General features: G+C 37.6%; 1 protein-coding gene across 5 annotated transcripts in view; it reads right to left on the bottom strand.

The window, feature by feature from the left end:
* Nucleotides 1–23,831, bottom strand: part of arvcfb (ARVCF delta catenin family member b) — a 187,688-nt gene that overhangs the window by 58,840 nt on the left and 105,017 nt on the right. For 2 of the 5 annotated variants that reach the window (XM_087796744.1, XM_087796735.1), the window contains 3 exons: nt 16,532–16,690; nt 15,180–15,200; nt 8,683–9,323 (listed from right to left, as the gene is read on the bottom strand). In XM_087796744.1, the coding sequence (XP_087652870.1) occupies nt 8,683–9,323; nt 15,180–15,200; nt 16,532–16,654 (785 nt within the window). In that variant the 5' untranslated portion in view covers nt 16,655–16,690. Of the gene's footprint in view, nt 1–8,682; nt 9,324–11,545; nt 11,666–15,179; nt 15,201–16,531; nt 16,691–23,831 lie in introns of all 5 variants that reach the window. The other 3 variants (XM_087796718.1, XM_087796726.1, XM_087796753.1) reach the window with 2 other exon arrangements.

Here is a 23,831-nt window from a genome sequence, read left to right as displayed (position 1 = left end):
CGGCCTCTCTCTCTACCAAACAAAACCAGTCTAATCCGCCTAAAACCCTTGAAAAGGAACATTTCTTAAGACTTAAGGAGCAAGCACGACAGATGGGCCATTAGTAAGCATTAGTGAATAATTCATTCAATAAAGCACCGTTCCTATAGCAATTTCTTAGGAATATGAATATATACTTTATGTTGCACACATTTTTTATCTGAACAATATCTTAAGTGCTTGTTTATTGTCCTTTGGAAGGGTTTGGCAGATACAATAAACTACAGCATATACAGTACTTAGTCTAGCCCCAGAATTACAAGAATACTTTACAAGAATACAAAAAATGGTTTTCTGTCTGAAGAGTGACAATAAGTACACATAATAGTATTACATTCCAATTTACTTTGACATAATAATTTTATTCTGTTAACAAAAGGACCCAGTCCAGGAAGTGATGAGCTCCAACTTGGATTGGCCGAGGTCAATAAATAAACTATAGGTTTCTCATAAGGTCCCATATAGTTTGAGTGTTCAAATATTTGTCAATTAAAACAGCTGCACATGTGTGATGTACATCACTGGATTAAACAGATTAAATATTAAGATTGCATTGCCCCCCCAAATTGTGCGACCAAATGACCAGTCTTACTCTGTATCTCCAAAATGAAGTTCTCTCTATCATGGTGTCAAGTGAAGCAAGATACTCTTCAGGGATGTGTTGGAATTCAATCCTATTTAAAAGGTCCAGTCTGGCACTGGGTGTGAGTCATATGATTGATATGCTCAAATTGTATTTCCTGCATGGCAACAAAAAAAATACTGTATCATACCGGTCCCGATTTGGTGCGAGTCCATGGTAAATCGCTCTGTATTTTCAAAAAATGTTAAGTGTACATTTCATTGTATTGCATTTCACAAACTTAATTAACTGACAAATTAACCTCGATATCTGACTCTTGTATGCTCACCAGCTTGGAGCACAAAATGACAGCTAACACTAATAAAACAACATGAATAATTAAATACCTGCCACAGAGGCTCACTCATCTGAAACCAATATAAATGCTGGAGGTGGTTTCTCTTAGCTCGGTGTATATTGACTCACCTTTACAAAGAAAAAGTTCATTCAATTTCATTATCATGACATTTTTTGTTTAAGCTACATTGCTATATGTAGTGTGTCAAAACTTTGTCAAAACATTAATACTGAAATTTCCTTCTTGTTATTATTTTACCGCGATTCATTTTGGATCTTGATAAAACATTAAAAATTAACTTTGGGTCGAGCAAGAGAGGAATTCTCCATATAAAGTAAGTGAGATACAAAAAGTATGAAGTTGTAAAGAATCATCGGATCGAAACATCCATTCCTGAGGAAAGTCTGTTTTTTTCTTTTTTTCGATGTATTCTCCTCCAGGGGACAGAAGTAAAACTCTGCTGTCCCCTCAGGGAGGATCATGAGCTCTATCACACTATACTGAGCCCTGGAGCAGAACAGGAATAAAGTTGGAAATATTGAACACACTTATTTTTAGCAGCTATTTTGAAGAAGAAGTTGAATGAAATGCAGCTGTCATTCAAACCAGTTTAATCTGGAACATGACGGTCTAAAATTGAGGAACACTATAAAATTGGTAGCTGTAGAACTAAGTACTGTGGTTCAGAAAGCTATTCATTGTTCAGAGAGAAAACTACAAATAATACCGTGAATTAAGATTTTTAAAAGGAGGATATACAGTTTTTAGGTAATTGGTTAATTCTTCTACCGTTCATCTACTACCACCAACTGTGCTTCTAATAAAAAAGAATGTTTTGTGGGAAAGGTTATGACACGAGGAGGGTAGTTTAATTGGATTTGTATAATTATATGGTCTCTATATTCCCCCCGCCCAGCCCACAGCGTGAGACTTGTTTACTCGCGTTACATCATACAGCTGGTTCCTTCTCACCAACTTTGATCTACTGTCTTTGGCAGTGCAACAAAATGGCTGCTGGTTCCCGTGGTTGACAATGAATTCCAGTGCAAAGCTCTAATTTTAATGAGTTTTATGTTAATTATTTGTTTCACAGAGATTCCCAAGCATGCCAGGGAAGGGTAGGAAAGCTCGGCATGCCATCGACAGTTCTGCCTTTCAGTTCGCTTTCATGGAAGCCTCGCAGTCACATACTGGGTTTTATGGCATAGTTTTGTGTATTTTACAGCATTTGGAATTCATTTCCAATGAGGTGGGAAAAAAAAGTCTGGACGATGTTTGAATCCAAGTAGGAAAATATGTACTTATAAAAGCTACAGAAAGGGGAAAACAAAAGAAACACATGGTTTGATGTAACTTCAGCAACATTGTATTTTAGGTCACAACAAGGGTTTGGCTCAGTGCTGTACTGCTTTCACAGTACAGTATTTAACTCCACCACTCAATTTAAATAAACGCTATGGTAGAATTGTAGTACAATAATGTGTACAATAATAGTGAGCATGTTTGACAGTTTCAAATCAATGTTTAACTGTTAAATAACCTTTTCTTTCTTTTTTGTGGTTTATCATATTGGTATTTATTTTCCATAGTTCTTTTATGATTTATATATTAAATACATTGTTTTCACATATTAACAATATACAATCAGAAACAGTACTAGTTTATTTTCATAATTTGATGACACAATTCCACTACCATTGTTTTTGACCCCTTTCTTTTTCTTTTTTATTGCCATTTTTCCATCATTTGAAGCCTTTATTGTCATCCTACCACAACAGTTAATTATATACAAAGTAAAGTGCACAAGAAATCTGACGGTTTTCATTGCTGGCCAAAAGAGTTTGTTTTTGAAATTGTTTGTAAATCCTCTTCCAACAGCTCCAAACCTTTGCCCTCATCTTCTAACCACAGATAGAAGGGGGGACGTCAAGACCCTGATTGCCGCTCATCACTCAGCGATCCTCAGCTCCGAGACATGGAGCAACATGACAGACTACATGAAAACATATGGAAATTTGTGACTATGTGCGCTGAGAGTGCTGATTACGACGTTCTCCAGGAGGTCATTACCCTTCGTCAGATCGCTGTGGTATATTGGGGATGACAGTCCAACAGAGGGAAGCATCACTGTGGCAAAGACCGGACTTTAACACGTGCGAAAATCAGACTTTTGCCGCGTCGTCGTCTTTACCTTCATTATCTGGGACGCTCCGCTCACGTCGACGAGAAGTACAGTCGACTTATTTAGATCTGGGCCGACGGGGCTTTTTGGCGAGGTCGGCATCTGACTGATGGGAATGTCAGGATTTGCATTTAAATTGGCGTCGTTGTGTGAAGAGGGAGGGGTGTATTCACGGAGAGTGAAAGGCTTTCTCTGCCACCAGACACCGAGCTCGGCATGATTACAGAGGATCACTTTCCTCAATCAAGTTAATCAGGCTGCGGAATATCAGCCGCCGCCGCTACGAGTGGGCGACTGTGTTTGTTCTCAGAAACAAAGAAAAAGAGATAAACAGACTGTACGAGGCGCAAACATGACCCTTAGCTACAACACTCATCAACAACATTTACTCATTGTGTTGTCATTGTTAGCCCTGTGTTTATCCAAATTAAATATGAGAGAATGGAAAGATTTGGACGCGTTGATCAGACTAATGTTTGACAGAACTACCGTTTATCTTAAGGTTACATTCTGACATTCTTACATACCTCTTTAAATTGATAACATTTATTTTAACTAAAAGACATATTAACAACAACCCTCTCAGTTACGGTCGTCTTAACTGCTTTGCCACCCAGCTAACCAATCACATCTGTTGATCACTTATGACAAAGTAACATAGAAGTATAATATAAATGGGTCAGTGTACCTTCCGTCCATTCTAAATGCAAATAAATCCATCTACCATGGAACTATCAACGTTGTAATTCTTCATATCAGCATCTTTCTTCATATTAACTCTTTATACCATAACAATAATATTGACTGTAAACAAAAGATTAATTTGAACCTTGAGTAAATTACATTATTTTGTAAATTGTGTTGCTTTATTGTTTAAATAAATCAAGGTTTTTCTATGAAAATGATGAAAATGATGAAAAAATATATAATTCTAAATCGCTAGAAATAACTCGGTTCACTCCTTTTGGTGAGAGAGAGTACTGCAGTTCTCGAGGGCCATGATCGCTAGTCCTAAATCCTGGCATCAGCTGCCTTGACCTTCACTGCCAGACCAAATACTGACACATTAACATTATACACACTTATATAATATACGTGAAATAATGTTTAATCACACACAAGCGTAATCGCTGTTCTTGTAAAGTTGTTAACAATGAGCTGCAGCAGGTAAACAACTGACAGTGAGTATAAATACTACATATGGAGACGTACTGTTCATTTATATTTTGGTCATTATGGATTTTAAAAAGTCTCCCGCTTATTAATTTTGGATTAACATACATTTGATTATTCAAGTTTTTCTGCGAGTACAAAAATCTACAATTGGAAATCAATACACAATGCATTTTTATTGCTGTATATTAAAGAAGAATGCCCCGCTTTTCACTTTCCCATTTGTGTTTGAAAATTAAAAATAGAATGAACGGAAGGTACACAGACCTAAATGCAGACTCGTCGCAACCAATTAGTCAGAGTACTGTGTTGAAAGGCATCATGGGAGTCCACTGTTTTGTTGGCCCCATAAGTAAGGTTGGTGCTGTAATTAGTGCCACACACTGAGTTGTGTTCTTGAGTTGAAGCTTATCTGTAGTTCAAATAATTACCTGTCTGTAACAGTTTGTGCCATGACACGCTGTTTTGTCGTTCCTGACTGCAGCAAAACTATTGTGCGATCACGCAAAGTAGACTGAAATATTACAAAGGACCACTCTAAATTAAATAAAGAAAAAAATGTTCAATCATCTCACACAATATATCCAAAATTTCCCTTTTATGCTTTAAAAATAATTTTAAAAACTTCACATGTAATGGACCATGAAAATGTCTGATAAAAAAATAAGATCTGATTGTTGTTCAGGGTTATTTACTTTCAGTTTTTAGCCATATAAAAGGAAAAGCAATCGTCTCCTGCAGCTTTCTCTTGAGTCTAGTGTTAGTCTTGTTTTCTCTTGATCAGCTCTTGTGTGTGTTTGAAATCACCGGCCGAGGATTGTGTATCTAACCAGCAAGTTGTCAGTCTCCTCACGTCACTACTAATCAGAAATCCATCACTTTGTCAACAGCTTCAGTCACTCTTCTTCCCTCTCCTCTTCAGCATCAGCCATCGAAAAATAAAATCCCAGAAGTGAGACATTTGTCTGCTTATGTGCGTTTCACTGTCTGCTGTGAACATTCAAAGGGCTGATTATAGTTTCAGCACGCACAGAAATAAGAAAAACAGCCGAGTGTAAGTGTTTATGTCCGTCCTCTTATCTCACCTCTCGCTCTGATTCTACGCCAATTATCCAGAGCAGCCACGGTCGGTTTCTCTTCATTTAGGGAGAAGCCACATGTTTATCCGGCCCTCATGCAGCCAGAATAAAACTTTTATTGTTACTTTTATATTTATGTCATCATTATTATGAAGAGTTATGATGAGTTAACATTTTTCTAAAATAAACCATTATTTACTTTTCAGGAATTTCAGGATTTTGGCGAATAAAGTTATGGATGCAGTTACTTACAAACATGAGTGTTTACGAAAAAGTTGCATATCTTCCTCTACCGTTGAGACTAGTGTGTTATCTCATATACCTATTGTTCTGCTTGCATAAGTCCAAAACAAAAAGTTTAACATCCTTCCTTAACAATGCCTCTCTCCTAAGTTGCTACAGAAATCGCATTAAAGTAGATCTTTTTGCACATCAAACTTTAAATATTTTTTTTAATAAATAGATAAATGTTACCGGATGCAGATATGAAAGTAAAATCTTGCTTATTATGTGTTCACAAATTCCCATCAATTGGTTTTATGACATTTTAATGGCAATTAATGCCTTTTGTTTTTATATACACAAATGTAATGCCAAATAAATGATTGGTGGATGAGATGAGGTGCAACACAAGAGATCTTTTTATTCCTTCTATGTTGGAATACATTTGCTGTTAAAATAAAAATAATTTGAATTGTTTGTTGTAACTCATCGTTCACTCAGGATGGGTCGCTGACATATTTTTTAAATGTCTGTTTAAATGTTGTTTTATTCATTTCTATTATCGAATATGAGGCTTTTCATAATACAAAACATAAATAAATTAATAGTATTCATGTTTTTTTTAATATAATAGGTTTGAGTGCAGCTCACAATAGTCTGTGTATATACAGTTATGTGGTCAATTTCTATATTACATAACTAATTTAAAGAACTGACTGTGTTAATGTGATTGTCTTTTAGTGTTCATGTGTATGTCAGATTCCTTTCACACACATAGATAAATACAAGATGACAGTCTAAATCACAACAAGTTCTGGATGCGAGAGACAAGACAAGTCCCCACCTCCCACCCTATGACAGGAAAGGCTCCAGACCTCATTAAGAGATTAAGCGAAAAGTATTTTTTTAATCTATATTTGCAATGAATTCCATCTCAGAGAGCAGTCACAAGATTTGGCATCAAGGTTAGGACACATTATTAAAGCTGCCTGATGATCATGAGTTTTTTAAATCGCTGTATTAACGTGGAGGATTAATGCTGAACTTCATGTGTCGCTCATACAGTCCAAGTTTGAAAAATCTCTCTAGTTTCTCTGCAACAAGACATTGTGAACTGAAGCACGTAAAAGTTGAATCACAATTCGGAGTTTCCCATAAAATGGTAAACTGCAATTAAAATCATTTAATTGCAGTTCCACTGCAGAATATTGGCGCTTTCTGAACAACACTAATCCCAGTGTAAGTGTATGGGAAAGCACCACTTTGCTGAGTGTTGTGGGAGACACATATTTGGAGAGAGAGTGCAAATGTATTAACAGGAACTGGAGTCAGCTTGTAATTACTCAGCTTCAGTCACGGGAGTCTTTGAATCACAGCGTTGTATCGGTGTCAGAAAAACTGTGGAGATCTTCAACTATGTTGTGACACTCGAAGGGCAGCCTCCAAATTGCCTGTCACAACAAACGCCTTAGATTTGGCAGATGGGAAGTGACTCGTTCTCAGGAGACGTGGTTAGTCGAGCTGGTATTTGTGACAACGAGAAGTCGTGGAGGGTGTTAGGATAATCTTCACGAGCTGTTTCTGCCCATTTAGTTAAATAAACATGTGCGGTGGATTCATTCTTACTAATACATAATGATCAATACTGTTGTTCTGTTATCTCAGGACTGATCTTTAATCATGAAGACACGAGTTATTGAGAATAGAAGACAGTCAGACTATTTAATTGTAGTGTTCGGACGTGTAACTGAATCTTACTTCTCTGTTTAATTAACTTAATTAAAATATTAAAAAAGTGGATTTAAGATTTTAAATTATCATCCACAAAATATTTGTTTTGTATAAGCACTGACAGTTCCTGTTTTATATTACATAATGATATTAAATGATGCTTCTTTAATCGACAAAATGTATCCAAACTACAAATAACAATGATTGACGGTCCACAGGAGAAACAAAATGGGGGTTTGAATGCATATTTTCCAATAAGAGCTAAAAAAGGTCATTTTTTGTTAAATTCAAAACCATTTATTTTATTTAAATAAATAAAAAATATGGATAAAAAAATATTTCTTAGTGTGTCAGTTACTCTTGATATATTCAACTGCAATTGGTAAATAGATGCTCAAAATATAACAAAATCATTTAAACTAAGATAATGGCAATTTTTAAATTGGTGATAAAAGAAATTACTGGATTGTATGAATTAAAATTAATTAAAAAATTTGAAAAACTCTTTCATAAATGTAGAAATTATTTATGAGATTTAAAGAGCAGGTATAAAGTCAGAAAAATGTAAAATATTACTATAGGTATGATTGGAAATATGAAGTAATAGCCTTAGATGTATTAAATTAATTAAAAAGCAAAGCATTCATTAGTAAGAAACTATGGCGGCAAGATATTGGAAATAAGTACGATATACGAGATTGGTGACTTAAATTGCGATATTAATATTAATGCGATACATTTTCTTTCACCCAAAAATGTAGCCATTTGCACACACAGCCGTGCGTACTGTAGGGGAGGTCCGGTGGTTTGTATAAAGAACACAATGTGATATTTCCCTTATTTCAGCGCTTCGGTGCCGACATGATCAGAGAAAAATATCACTTGTAACAGTAACTCAATTTTTATATCAGTTTCCAGAGAAACTGAACAACATCAGAGAGGAGCCGCCAGCGCGTCAGGATATCGCCAAATCAATAACAAATCCCACCTCCCACGTCGCCATAGCAACCGAGCCTAGCAAGTTGCGCCGCACAGCTCACTGACAGACCGAGACGTAAACGACAACGAGACATAGAAGTACAAATTGACAACTTTACAGAATGTGACACTGAAGTGTACATTTAAGAAATGCTTGATTTATACAATAAAATTATATAAATTATCGCACATGTTTTCGATATGCATATCGCAAGTGCCAATATCGCAACATCGATATTTTTCCGATATATCATGCAGCCCTATAAGAAACTATATAGTTGTATTATAGAGAGTATTATATAAGATACAACATTTTTATGCACAACTTAATTGCACAAGACAAGTCATCTGTGCTTACCTGACGCGTGGTCCGTCGCGAAGAGGTTCCCGATGGGTTCGGCCCCGGTTGGCCGACGGTAGTGTACGTCGGTTGGCGGTTGAGTAGTCGGGCTCTAGTTCATATGGCTCCTCCTCTTCAGCACCGATGCTACGTCGGTCGTCCTCCAGCCCGTACGGTTCGGGCTGGAAGCGCTCCGGCTGTGAGCGGTTTAGATCCACAGTACTGCTGCCCATTGGCACCTGGGGCTGGGCCATGTGGCCATAGTCGTCCTTACGTATGGGCAGAGTGTAGCTGTTCTCAGGCCTGTAGTTGTTTGGCAAGTATGGGTAGCGGGGAGGCCGGAAGTTGACGCCGCGGGACAGGCTTCCGTAGTTTTCCGTCAGATCGGTGTAGCCGTCGTGCAGGCCGTAGTGCCGGATGTACTGACTCTCTGGCGTGTCGACGTAGGAGTCGTTGAAGGAGTTGTTGTAGCCGCGGGTCAGAGTGGACGTGGCCTGCGGCGTGATGTATCTATCGTTGCCGTTCTTCATGTAGCGCCGGTCGATGGAGTCGGTGTAGCTGCCCAGTGGAGACGTTCCCTCGGGGAGAGGGAGACCATCGGGGCCGAGTGGCATCTGACGCACCGTCCGCGTGGTCACCGTCTTCACCATCTTGGTGACCTGAGGGTAAACAGTGACAACAATTAAACAATGTTTACAATTCTGTGATCATCTCTCCAAACATTCTTGTTAGCGCATTCCTGTTAGCATTGACAAGTGATGTGTTGATGAAGCTTCATGGAGCAGTATCCTTTCCTTCAGAGCCCACTAGATGGCTCTCTCTGCTCCAATATATTCTCCTTTGAACAGTTCTTCTATTTCAACTTGACATCTTTTAAATTGAGGGCGCCACCTAGAGACGTCTTAAAACAGGACAATGCTTCACAGAGTTTCATCACTAATGTTTAAATAAACGTATTTTTCTGCATCGAACAATGAGAGAAGACTGGGTCGTCTCATAGTCCGGGTCATGAACACTGACTCCACTGAATCTCTGGCAGCGAAGCTTACAGTTGTGAGAAAACAGCCTAAACATCAATTTCTCCTGGCAAACTATTTGCGTAGCAGTCTGAGGAAAAGGAGAACAGACAACATCCACAACCACCTCGACTGAAAACCAATTTGCTGCCCAGTGGATTCCGCTGTGGCCGATAATTGTCTCTTTGTCCACGGCCATGAATTCATTTTCAAAATTAATGAGGTTGATCCAAATGAATTGTCATCTGCTGAGAAGATGGCGTGTTGTGATTCGTTTGCTGCCTGACAAGGTGTTGCCGAGAGATTCGTTGTTAATGAGAAGAATTTAAAATGATGTGATGCACTGTGGAATCAGCATCTGTTGATGAAACTGGTAGGTTGACCTCTGATGTGAATTTAAGGAGCATCAGTGATACAGTTCATGGTTCATTAGCAAAGAGGAAGAAAAGGTCTTGTTTGAACTTTTTTCAGTTGATTTGAGTATTTAAGACTTTACTTTATTGTATGTTTGTTGCCTTCCAAACTTGTTCTTACAAATGTTTCCAACACTGTCTGATTTGTTTCTATTAAAATGGCAAGAATTATTTTTATTATTTTTTCCAAAATAGTGCCTGAAACTAGTCAGTATGTGACTGTAAATCAGTTACTGTGAAGGTTGGGCCACTGGCTTTTACTACCGAGTTACTGCTGAGGTTTTTTTGGGATTTTTACATTGAGCCATTTCTTTACTAGGGGTTTACGAAAATATCGATAAACCAATACTTTTTCACAGATACTGCATTGATATTTAACAGCAGTGTTTTTTTTACAGGTTAAATTCTTCTTCTGCTTTAAAAAACCCAAATCGAAATATATATCGCAATATATTGTATTGTTGTACCTGTATCATGATATGTTCAGATTCTTGCCAATACACACACCTATTCTTTACGCTGTCGTCTCCAAAGTCTCAACATTCATTAATTGATGCCAAGCTTACACAGCATCTCTATTTCCTTCTGTAACAGCCTGATCAATTGCTTTTAACTTAAAAAGCACCATGTATTTCTCAAGAGTGTTTTCAAACATCAGTCTTTGTACTTGACACTTAACATGTAAGTTGTTTTACTTTTTTTATTCATAATTAAGCAGCTTTAAATATTTTAGTTTAGTTTAACTCACTTAAGATATGTTTTGTCAGATTACTTTATCAATCAATATTATTTTAAAAGAATTATTAATCTAAATTATTTGACTAAGAGTGAGCTAAGAATAAAGTTGTCAGCACTGATCAGTTTATAAAGAATGCTATAATGTTGTTCCAGAACCCTTTTCCTTGATGTGTGAAAGAATTTATCACAATGGTTTCTCAGACTCTTTGAAGCAAGCTCAAGTTCACAAGGGGATAAACTCTAACAGGAACAGGAGGCGCTGAGGGACCTGAGTTCCTGCGGACGAAAGTCCAGATAGCAGAAGGCGTCATCTTAATGATTTCAGCACATGTTTATAAATGGTTAGGGGAGTGAAGAATGTATGAAAAGGTTTCACAAAAAACATCTTTAAAGGTAGTTAGGCTATTTTTAAACAGCTGTTAAAATGTTAGGAAAGGCAGCAGGCGTCACACCATCCACTTTACAGCTCCCTAAGTGTTTCCAACCTCTGTGGCTCATATGGTCATGGTATCCAGGGTTAGCACAGCAAAACCAGGTAGCGTTTTTGGGTTATTGAGAACTCAGTTCGCAGTCTTGATGGGAACTGCGAGGATGACGGGAACAGCATATTGTTAGACATTTGTAAATCCGAGAGGCTTAGTAAGAGGATTGTTAATTTCTTCAGTTAAAGATCCAGGGGGAACAAAAAAAAACACAAAAAAGTTAATCTTTTACTGGCTCTGTTTCAGCGCTGGTCAAGACTGGAGTAGGGGATCTGGTAACAGGTCTGGACTCCACTGTCAAGTTGTTACCCTGGTGGTAGGTGCGGGTAACAGTTTTCACCACCTTGGTAACCTAAAGTCGAGGGAAGCTTTGATTAAAGACAAGTTTTATTGAAAATAATTCAGTTGTTTTGGTCCTTTATTTGATTGACAAGTCGGTCCAAATCGAAGTATAAACATGTCACATTCCTTTAAAGTGCCACACTTTCCTGCAGAAGTTAATGACAACTCTGTACTTACTCAAGGTTGACTCCCTGTTGTTTACATGCTGGTGAAAGTGCTTTTATTTGTTTGTGTGGTCTGCCTCAGCACTCATTAGCTCATAAGCAGGGGAAAACAGGAGGCATTTTACTTTTACTGGCACAACTGTGGACTTCCAACTACCAAACACTGGCAACAGGGACTGGATGGCGGCCAGAGAAAAACATGGGACCAGCAGGATGACAGGACAATAGTAGTCGCCATCTGACTGGTTGAGCATGTGTTCATGGCTCTCTTTCACATATTTTATATTGGAAACATCTGTGAGGTAACATCCATCTGCTGTTGTAAGTGTTGTATATAACATCTTGTATTTAACCTTTATTTATACATCTGTATCTGTATCCACAGAGGGACCTTGTAATCTGAATGGATAACAAACATCAGTACTGTACAGTCTCAAGGTCCATCCACCCACGGCTGTGAGAGTCAGTTTTTCCATGAAATTCATTTGAAATAAAGTATCAGTGTATGAACGCTCAATCGAAGAGGAAGATCAACAAGGACATTCTCTAGACCTTTCAAGCATGGATAGGCTCAAACTCCAAAAGCCCTTACGTCAATTAATAATCAGTTGTTTTATATTATAAATAAATAAACACATACATATATACCATTAGTTAGATACAATGCTTTAAATTTTAATAACTTTGTATCGTGTAAACTATACAAGTGAAAAGTAGTATCTAGAGTTCTTATTGACGGTGCTGGTTGTGCAAACTTCTTACCACGCCCCCTTGCAAGCCTCCATTATGAGAATGTTTTTTGACTTGCTACTACAACTTCTTGACTTTCCAGGCATATAAAACGAAACCAAGTGGTCAAGAAGTCTTTTTTTTTTTACGTAGATAACTTGCGATTACAATATTCTTTTGGGGGTGGGTGTCAGGATAATAATGTCAGGGGGGTCCAGTGGTCTTTATCAACAGTGGCAGCAAAAGCATTAAGTCTTTCACAGCTCATCGAGACCACTCAGTTTCAGCATGAATGATTGTTTGGCACTTTAGTGTATCATAACCTTTCAACCACAATATATTTTTGAATTGCAGTTTTTTCCATGTACAAATGTTGATGTTATTTAGGTTATACACAATTTCAAGCCCAGAAATTGTTGCCGAATATGTTTTGTTTTAGTTTTATTGTACAAATTTAGGAAGTTAAGATATGGAATAATCTAATATTAAAGGAACATTAACATGCTTAATTTTAATATAAAAGTAAAAGAGAAATACATAAGTTTGAAATAAAATTGATTGAAAGTAAAAGATTCAGATCATACCTAGTAATAAAAGAAAAGATGTGCTCAATTTTCATTTAATTTTTCTTTCGTCTCATTTTGGAAACAGTACTCTTGGAAGGTTCATACTTCCTTCTCATCCTTTTTCTACCACACTCAGGAACATAGAGACAAGACATCACTTTAATGTGTTAAAATGATATCAATCCAAGTCTTTCAATGATGACTGATCTGTAATATGAACTTATTGAAATCGTGAACTAGAAGTTCCAGTCGTGAACAAGGTTAGATCGACTCATAAATAAGAATGATTGTATTTCTCTGCTTAAAGTAAACACATTTAAATGGAGTTGTAGTCATGAACCCTCAGTGGCAGGTAGGCGTTTTTTGTTCTGACCTAAAATACCAAACGAGGAAGCGTGCCCATCTGTCTTTCAAGTTGCTAAACTAGACAGCGTGAACATAACTTGGCAAGCCCCGGAAAGGTTTTGATGAGAAGATGCCTCATGGTTGAGCAGACAGCTGCAGGATAATCATCAAGGGAAGGCAGCAAGTTAGCATTAAATCGTGTGGCAATTGTTCGGCTTTGAACTTCAGTTCAAAGAACAGATAAGGACATAAATATAAATGTGAGTTGCTGCAAATTAATGAGAACCAAAAGAGGAGAGGGTGAGAAAAACAATGATTAAAGCAGCCATGAGAGAGCGGAGGGAGGCGCGAGAAGCGGGGAAGACAAGTGGAAGGGCTTTTCTTTTGTGATAACTCTCAGCTGGTCTGGAGCGACTTGCCTTCCAGAAGTTCACCCCTGAATATTAATCTGCTTTTCCTCTTAAATGACTTCCTGAAAACATTCAGGCCTCCCGGGGCATCCACATTTTTTAACAGTCACTTTCCCCTTCAACGTGTGGGACTGGTTTATGTGGAGTGTCTGAATACAACTCATTGTGTGTGTGTGTGTGTGTGTGCGTGTGTGTGTGTGTGTGTGTGTGTGTGTGTGTGTGTGTGTGTGTGTGTGTGTGTTTTTGTGTCGCAGTAAACAGTCAGGAAAACATGGGGCCACTGAGGGATTAGGGCAATCTTCTTAAGTACAGTTCTACTGTCTCCAGAGTGGGATCACTAGTTGATGCTTGTCTCTTCTCAACAAGCTTCAAGCAGCATCTCTTCATCCAAAGTCTCTTATCGTGTTAAACATTCATGGAAATGAAACACTTTCTTTTTAAACACTCAAATGTGTATTTTTAGAACAGGTTCTAGAGGGAACTCAACAATTGTGTTAGAATTCATTCAAACACTATTTCAACAACACTGTGAAAAAGAAACCGTTGTTTGGACAGGCGCACGTTCACATCTATAGTTTTGCTCTGAAGCAAGGCATTATTGTCTCCTTCTCTTCCATACCCAATGTATTCGGTTTATTAGGAACTCCTCCCAGCTTATCTTGTTATTTCTCCTTTCTTTAGACCAGACATGTACAACCTTTGTGAGGCAATTAGCTAAAAGTTGTGGATGTGATTGTGAAACTAAGTTTCTGGTTTTGACTCTGCCAGAATTGTGATAGTTATTACTTTGTTTTTTTTTATGTTTTTAAACTTGAACTGCATTTATTTTATACATTAAGGCAGTTTCAGGCGGTTGGCTGCCTGGTTTTGCACCTCAGTTTCTTTGGCAGACTTTTGTGTGGTCATCGGAAGACTGTTTTCATTAACTGTTAACTTTGCTAAAGTAACATTTCTGAAGGATCTTCATGTGATTCTTTGAAATTCTTCATTACCTCCTCAAACTTCTCCATGAGTTGAAACACCTCCTTGACTATTACAGTCGATCAACACTGATTACGAGATAGAAGAAAAGTGCCTGTGACAAGTCAGTGTTGCAATTATAGTTGCATGTGAGCTATAATTTACAAGCCGGGAAAAAAAGAGTTTATTCACAGGTGGTGGAACCAGCAAGCGGTGAGCTAGTATAGAGGACTGCACGAATTACTGGGCTTGGAACGATGGTGTTGCGCTTTGCTGCTGTAGCCGATGTGGGCAAATGGTGGCACATGGTGGGGGGAAAAAAGCCAAAGTGCGTACGAAAAGCCACTCACCTTGACGTTAGATGACACGTCCTTACAGAGAAACAACAGAGCACAGTGGAGGACGAGTCAAATTATAAAGCTTTGGAATACTCACACAGCTAGCAGAACCCGAAGGGAGTTGACTTATAATAACACAAAGGAAAGAGACAAGTCAATTCCTTGGGCTGCTGGATTATGGGATTTACAGTTTTTAGCGACCAAAGTCTGTTGGATGATTGGAACAGAAAGAAATGATGATAATTCATCCTTAATATGTCTGACACTAACGGTTTTAATAATAGACCATTATGTATTTGTTTCTTGAACGCTTTAAATTCACATTATGTTCATTTTATTAAGCCCTCTTTGCAACGTTGATAGATCAAGTTCATTTTTCTTGCTTATGAAATAATGTTTGTAATATACTTAATAAGATTATATTTTCACACAGACACACATGCACACATGAAGAAGTGGGGTATGTTTAGTATGTTCATTAATCTGTAACAACAGCGAAAGTTACGTTACACATTGACTTGACTTGTTACAAAACAAGGCTCATCGTCCCTCTTGTCAAGTCACGTTCAGATGTGACAACTTCACGTGTGAGTTTTTGCCAAATCAACATCTATTTTTTTTGCATTGTAGTTACCTATATGTAACTCTAGTTCTATGAGTATATGCAAGATCCCTGATTCACTGGTAACAATCAAATTTGATATCTGTTGTATGATGGTGTTTTGTAAAAAGGTGTTTTATTTTGGCAAAAGAACATGATTTTCTCAAAAATGTAGCATTAGCCTGAAAAGTCAAGATGCTATCTTTGTTCAGGTTTACCTTTAAATTGTGCCTGTGAACTATTGAAAATGTGCAAAAACTCCATGAGACCATCTTGTTGAAAAATACGTCCGCTGAGTCAGCATTAAGGTGTTCCAGTACATATGTTTTAGGCTCTTAACTTTACTATCTGAGGGCCGGTGCGTAAAAATAATGGCTACATAAACTCGTCTAAGGTGCCAAAAAGTTTGTAATCCCTTTATTTTTTGGGGCTATCAAGTTTGGTCAACCAACACCAAGTCTGTCAGAGAGCGGTGGAGAAACGGGGAACAGAAAAGGTGTTTCATTAACATAAAATAATCCATCATTAATATTTAGAAATGTTAACAAATACATTCTGGATTTTGGTGCTTTGTTCGGATCACTGATAAAAAAAAAATCAGAAGTCTGGATCAGATAAAGGTGTCTCAAATACCGTATAAGCTTGTCTTGAACTGTAACCGTGTAAAACCAGAGAAGGTAAAATGTTAAAACAATTTACAATATGGATTGTTGTTAGTAATAGAGACATAATGTATTCGTTATAAACATCTCAGCGGTCTCACCTTGGTTTCTGTACGCCGTGTCGTCCCATCATCTGAGGTCACTACTGACACGTGGGAGGTGGGGGTCCCGGGGTCCTCCTCAATGGTGACCGTCTCCTCCACCACCTCCTGCGGCTCTTGCATAACGGCCAGGGACGTGGCGTTGCTGGGGCTCTGCTCCTGCAAGGACACGGGGAGGCAAAATGCTCAGTCGCAGAACTCTTTCACCAGAAACAGAGGGAGTCGAACGATTAATTTGTACCAACGAACATTAGTATTCAGCAGAAAGAGCAGCTGTGAAAATGAAGGGTAGTAAACTTAATGTCAGCTTTCATTTTCAACTCTCTGGAATCAGCAAGGATTGGAAGTGCAAAACACATTATATGAATGGCAATACATTCATGAAAACATCCTGGAAAGAGAACTCTCTTTAAATCATGAAACAGGTAAGCACTTTAAATGCAGAGCCGAAATCCTTTAAGACTTTTGTTCTCCATGAATATTGAATTTTGCTTCTCTGAGGATTACGGTCATTGCATAGAATCAGTGATGAGTACAAACTAAAGATAGAGTAGTTATGACAAGGGGTAGTAGGAAAATAAACTGGCACCTTTTCTCACAAATTAGACATTAAATGCTCGTGTTTTCTTTCAACTCTAAGACTAGCCACCGCATCTTGTAGTGAATACACAACATTACAGTTTTTCATTTAAAACACAATGAACTTTAACTTGGCCGTCCTTTTCCTATTTATTTCTATTTTCTACCTTTACTCTTCCATCTTGTCACCAGTCCTTCCTCACCATTTACACCAGACATGTCCAAAAGTAGGGCCCTGGTGCCATTAAAACTGTTCACCTTTACTTTGATTCATATTGATTATGGCTACATTTTTCCATTCCGGTTTAACGTTAATTAAACCCCATAAGAACATGTTTCCATTTTGCAATTGTGCTCTTGATCTATTTGAACATCAAAATATATGAAAAATGCTTTTGTCAAGGGAAAGAAAATGTGAATTCTTGATGGATTAATGTTTTTTTTCAAAATGTATTTTTAATTATCAATTATTTTACTCAGCTAATGACATATTTCTTTCTTAAAGGGGTAACTAAACATGTGTCAGCTACAAAACAGGCAACAAAATGGTTGCATTTCTTTGACAATAAACATATAAAGGCGGAAGATTATCATTTATAGTTTATTATAACTACCCTTTTGATATTAATGTGAATCACATGTACATACTATTAACACACATACTGTATAATCATACATAGTTTCAGTCTTTTGATATATGAAAGTTAAAGGTTGTGTTGTTTATTATTTCAAAGACATATGATTAAAGGAAGATTGTGTAAAAATCCATGACAACCATAAACCCACAGTCGCTCAACAGAGCTTACCAAGCATCCAAGAAGGAAAAGTATCTGGTTTCCTCACTTTGTTTCAGTCTGACAGTTCATTATTTATTTTTGCACTGATATTACAGGCAAACACTACAAAGCCTCAAACTTCACAACTCTCCTCTCTCCTCTCGAGACTTCAAATGAACTTAGAGCTTCTTTTCAAGGCGCGAAAAAGCCCGGAGGACTGAACTTTAATTCATATTGCATCGGTCAGCCAAGGAGAGAAAGAGTCTGTGGGCTCTGGTTGAAAGCGAGCTCAGAGTCTTGACGGTGAAGAAGAAGAAAAATTGTTTTTTCTGTCGTATTTCCTGCTGAAGCAGAGAGACACTACAGCACTGCGCTGAAGAGAGATGGCAGTGAAAGCATCTGATTGAAAACCAAAACAGCACAGATCAAACAAAAACACTCACAACACTGTGTGAGTGTGTGAAAAAAGTTTTGTATGATTCTACCACTTTAAAATAAGAAGCAGTTAAAGATACATGCGACAAGAGACAGCTTGAATTCAAAAATAATTTTCTAATTATTTGTTTTCTTATTACTTTCAGGACACTTTCAGTCGCTATAATATAAATTATAGGTTTTTGGTTTGCTTCCTGTTTCATCCTTTTCTTATTGGAGTTTGTATGTGTGTGTCAGGATAATGACCTTTCGGGGTGTCCCCCGCCTCTCGCCTTAACTAGCTGGGATAGGCTTCACCCCCTACGATGCGATAAGGGAATAAGCAGTAGAAACTTGATAATGAATTAAATTTCATTTTATAACTCCAGCTCTGGATGAAGATTTCCATAATGTTCTTGAACAAGGTCATGGACCATGATGCCCTTTTGTTAATACATTCGATTTCATTATGTGAAAATAATTCATGTATAAATATTTACTTTTGTTCAATGTTTATTTAAAGCTACTTGAAAATACTTAATAAGATATTTCAGCCTTAAAGTAAATGCAGTGGACAGTTGGCAAACAAGTATATATAATCTAAATCCCTTGTATTTACTCCAACTTTTAGCTTAATGACATGTGAAACTAATCTGTTAGGTTTGTCTGGACAATTACGCCCCAGAGAGTGCGAGGGATGATGGCAGACCGAACCCCTGATGGTGTTTATGACGGTTTGAAGAAACATGATCTGACGGTCAAAGATTCTTGGCTGTTTCTTCTTTTTGACCATAGCCTATAAATACTTCTGAATTGATTGGACGACTTCTCACAGGCTTCAAAGCATGCATTGATTTTTTTTTTTGACTCATCTTGCTGAAAAGTTTCATGTTGTCAAGTCTCAGGTTGTTTTGACCCAGAAGGATAACATAGATTTGTTTGTTGTTCAGTCAGTCATTTATTAGCCAATGATCAATTTAGGAACAGATCAGTCTTCCAGGAGGCCTTGTTGCAGATAATGACTGAAACGGTTTTCGTTTAGATCCAACAATGAGCTAAACAAACCAAGGTCTTTACAACAAAAAGAGCTTTTAAAGATCTAAATCAATGACCACTGCTCCGCTACAGTCAAGAGGGTCATTTTATTACCACTGTGCTTCCTGTGTCCAGTACATTTCATGGGCTCTCAAAAATAGTGAAATACAGCATTACAAATTCTACCCGTCGTTTCTACAGAGGACATGGAAAGTGTCAAAAAGTCCTAGGATTAGCACCTAGCATATGCCAGTGTTTCCACGGTAGTAAACGAAAAATACTTAACTTGGTGTTGACGGAAGATTTAAATTTAAATTGGGATTTTTCCTTATGTTACTCTGTGTTAAGTGAAGACGAATTTAAAACTAAATCTTACCTTCCTTTGACTATATCTCAGAAAGACACTTAGCATATTTCATGCATCCCGTGGTCTTGTTATAAACTGAATTATTCAACCAGAGAATTTGAAATTAAAAAAAACTTTAAATGCCCAAAAAGATTTTTTTTTTTAATTAAAGAGTCGGTTCTCATTCATGTAAGCTGAAAAAAATCCAGTCTGTTTAATAAGATATTTTCAACTTTGTGTTGAACTGAAGAGGAAGGAGCTTTTACTCTTTTCTGAGTTAGATAGCTCTTTCAGTTAGACAGCTCACATTTGGCCCCCACTAAGTTTCGCTTTAAATTTTTGCCCCCTTCAAAATGAAGAGACACTTATGAATGCACTAGAAGCTGTGCAAAATTTGAGGAAAGCTATTTTCTATTTTAACATGAGAAACATCCTTTTTTCTCTCTGGTAAAGAAAGATCAATAGAGTTAAATGTCAATCAAGCCTCCAAGTAAACCAAAACATTTTTTTTTGATGTTTACAAACACTCTTGACTGGCATTTATTAATAACAAAGGGTTAAGTAGAACATATTTTTTCTGAAGTGGCAGGTGACAGTGAACTCAAAGGGAGGACATCAAAACAAAACAAAAAAGTAACATAAACAGCAAATTGCAGCTCGTAAACTCGTAAACTCGGGTGAAACTTTGGACGAAGCGAAACCTCTTTCTCTGGAGACACGCTGACAAACTGATCCATGCTTAATGTTGTGTTTTTACTTCGCTTTCCTCAAACGTACTCTCTCATCTCTAACCGACATTAGAGAGCGTAACATCTAAATTAATCATTAAAAGTCGCCCGACTCCGTGTTAAATCTCCCCACGGGCCTCAGGGGATTGCATTCAGAAGGTCTATGTTTTAGTCAAGGGCAGGAGCAGCAGAGTCCACAGAATTAATGGTGAAGAAAGGACGGAGAGAGAAGAGAGAGGTTTTCATCTTGACTGGAGGAATTCCTAAGTATTCCCCACTCAGCTATCTGGGGAAAAGTGCCAGAACTACCTTGGCTGTCATAAATATATGCTGTCAGCACTTATAAAAAGAGAGCGTTAAGAGCCGAACAGCACATTTGAATACCTTATGAAAGTGAGCGACGTTAGAATGGAAACATGACTTGACTTAAAGGTGTGTTGTTCAGCAGAGATCCACAGTATGTTTGAAAAGAGCTTTGGCAGATAATTCGCTTCTGCTGATCCAATACGAGAGGAGAAGTCGAGGCAACAGATTGACATTTGGCTTTTCAGGAAGGTTGACCCACAGCTTTGAAAGGCGGGTAATTAAATCTCACCTGTCTGATACGTTGCTTAGATTCTGTCTCAAGATAATTCCCTAAATGGAATCTGGATGAGAAGTTTTAGAGAAGGTCAATTGCTGTTTCTTAACGACTATACATGTTTTGTCTACAAATTATATGACTTTAATTCAATAAGATCTTTGCTTTTTTAAAACAACACCCTTCTCAAGAACCCTTAAACAATCACCTGAAGTGTTTATTTCATTACGATAGATCCCTCGGAGCCAGCTGGCTGTTCAAAAGTGACTAATCTCAACTATAATGGATTGCGGTGCCCAGAAAAGAGGTGGCCGGGCAGAAGGGAAACAAAGGCAGCAGATAAAGCGATACAGCGGTGTCAATTAGCAACAGACTGCTATCTGCCATCAATCCGCCCTCATTCATCATCCCAGTTCAATAAGATGTGTTGTCTGACAGCAAGAGAACAGTCAATGGAGGAGAGGTGGCTCACTGATAAAAGCTTTCTCACTTGAAAGAACCAAGAAAATAAACTTCGGCTTGAATACCTGACCTTAGCAGCGCCGAACAAGGTGTCTAAAAAGACTGTGTGATGACAATACCGACTAGATAATAAGTGTCACAGCTTTTATTTCTCTCTCAGATTTGATCATACAATGACAAGTAGTACAAAAGGAAATAAAAAAGGGGCTATAATGAGTCAGACATTCTGTAGGAGGTAAGGAAGGAAAGAGAATTGTACCAAATATTAATATAAAAATCATTCCTATCATAGGTAAAGAAATACTTTTTTCAATGAAAACTTTTAAGAAATGTTTGTGTAAGATCAAAACTCCAACTTCAACTCATCACAAACTTTTTACATGTAAATAATTTTAGAATTGCTTGAAGCACATACATTGTAGCAAAGAGCTTGGGTCCAACTCAAGCTAGGAAGCGGAAGATCAACGAAAAAGAAAGACAGAACAAGGAAATAAAGAGAAAAAAGAAACTGTAAGGATGAAGGAAATAATAAAGGTGAGGCCAGATGAAATGGACAGAAAGTGCCAAGGAGGGGAGAATGAAATGAAGAAAAATTGAGAAATTGAGTAATGAAATGAGATAAGACAGATTGGGAGATGTAAATGTTTGTGTCATTGAGGAATGTTTGAGATGGGGGGGACAAGAGAAAGTAGGTGTTAAGTATTATCTTGATCTTTAAAGTATGTACTTTTTTGAGTATTGTTTTGATTGTCTAAGCGCTTTGTGACCCTGGTCTCGAAAAGCGCTATATGAATAAATATTACTTACTTACTTACTTACTTACTTAAGCTAGCAAATGAGTAAAGTTGGGAATTAATGGAGGAATAAATCAAAGTATAAAGTCGAGACAGAGAAATGAAAGGAGAATAGTAACGTATTTGATTCGAAATCTGACGATTGTTATCATAGAATCCCTCAAAAGAGCGTGCCAGCACCAATAGAATTCATTCTAATGTTTCATGATTGATTTATTTACTTTCAAGTATACATCAGATATATGACCTAGAAAAATAAGAACAGAAATCCTTGAGAAGCAGGAGGAAGTCTTACATTGAGGTTGAGACAACAGAAACTGTCACATCACCACCTGGCGAGGCCTTCCTTCCTCGATGGACACACGCGCACAATCACACACGTACACACACACACACACACACACACATACGCACATGCACACGCACACGCACTGTGTTTAGTCTTAACCCCTGTGCAGTGACTAACAGGATTTTGCAGCGGTGACATGCCAGCAATCATTACATGGCTCTTACACAATTAATCCTCGAGCAAAGATCGCCGAGCTCACCTTGGGTCTGACTTCCCATCATCCTTCTCTGCTTCGAGCAGCTGCCTTCTCAGCAGAGGACTCAAGTGAATGTGGACAAGATAGAGTGTTGCTTGTTGGACAAACAGCGAGCACTCAAGAGGAGAAACCAACAATGAATGGCAATGAGCAAAGGAGATTTTTCAGATACATTTTACTCCTGAAACCATCAATGCTCAGTGTCAATGTTGATCAGGCCCATAATGCAAACAAAAGCCCTTGAATTTGGTATTTCTTTATGTTAATGTAAGTCAATTTATACCTTTATTGACATGGGCACACAGGCCAGGTTTGTGTGAAGTTATTTACCCAGCCCCACACAAGTTAGCCATGAATTACAGTGGATGTGTATTTGTTACGTCTCAGTTTGGACACGTATTGGCTCCGAGATTCACGCATTATAGTGTAATATAGAGAGTAGTTTGAACCACCAAACAAATTTTTTCTAAAGCAGCTGCTCAACTAGAGAATTAAATAAATTAAAAAGGTCACGTGTAGGTTTATCCTGAAGCTGATCGAGGGTAGGATCACATTCTAACTTCTTCAACCTTGACTCTGAGGGTTATTTAGTGTTTTTCTCTCTTAAATTTATACAATGTTTTATTGTGTCTCTTTAGAGAACAGTTTTAATTTGTGTGTATGTGTGACAAACACTCATCAGGAGAAATTTAGTGTTTAAAAAAAAAAACAATAGGCATTGTTTCTTTCTTTCTTTTGTTATAGGGCGGGTCCATTGATGGGTAAGGGATTGAATTGGATCCGCCGGCTGTCAATTGCTGGATAAAGTCAATGAAATGTTGTTAAAAGTAAAGCAGGACTGTCATCGAGGTGGGATGTGTTGGTGCAAGTGCCTTTGTAATTAATTATTGTGATGAATAACAAGTAATTTAAAGTCTGCAAATACCTTTTTATTTTGTTAAGGTGTGCTTTCCTTTCATATCTCATTTTATGGATTTGCATTTGTTTTATTTTCCAGGTGTCGAAACTAACACTATTGCGCCACTGCTTTTGGTGTGAGCC

The sequence above is a fragment of the Callionymus lyra genome, chromosome 1 (genome assembly GCF_982586985.1).
Source record: "Callionymus lyra chromosome 1, fCalLyr1.hap1.1, whole genome shotgun sequence".
Taxonomy (NCBI): Eukaryota; Metazoa; Chordata; class Actinopteri; order Syngnathiformes; family Callionymidae; genus Callionymus; species Callionymus lyra.
This window is presented reverse-complemented; position numbering and strand designations above follow the sequence as displayed.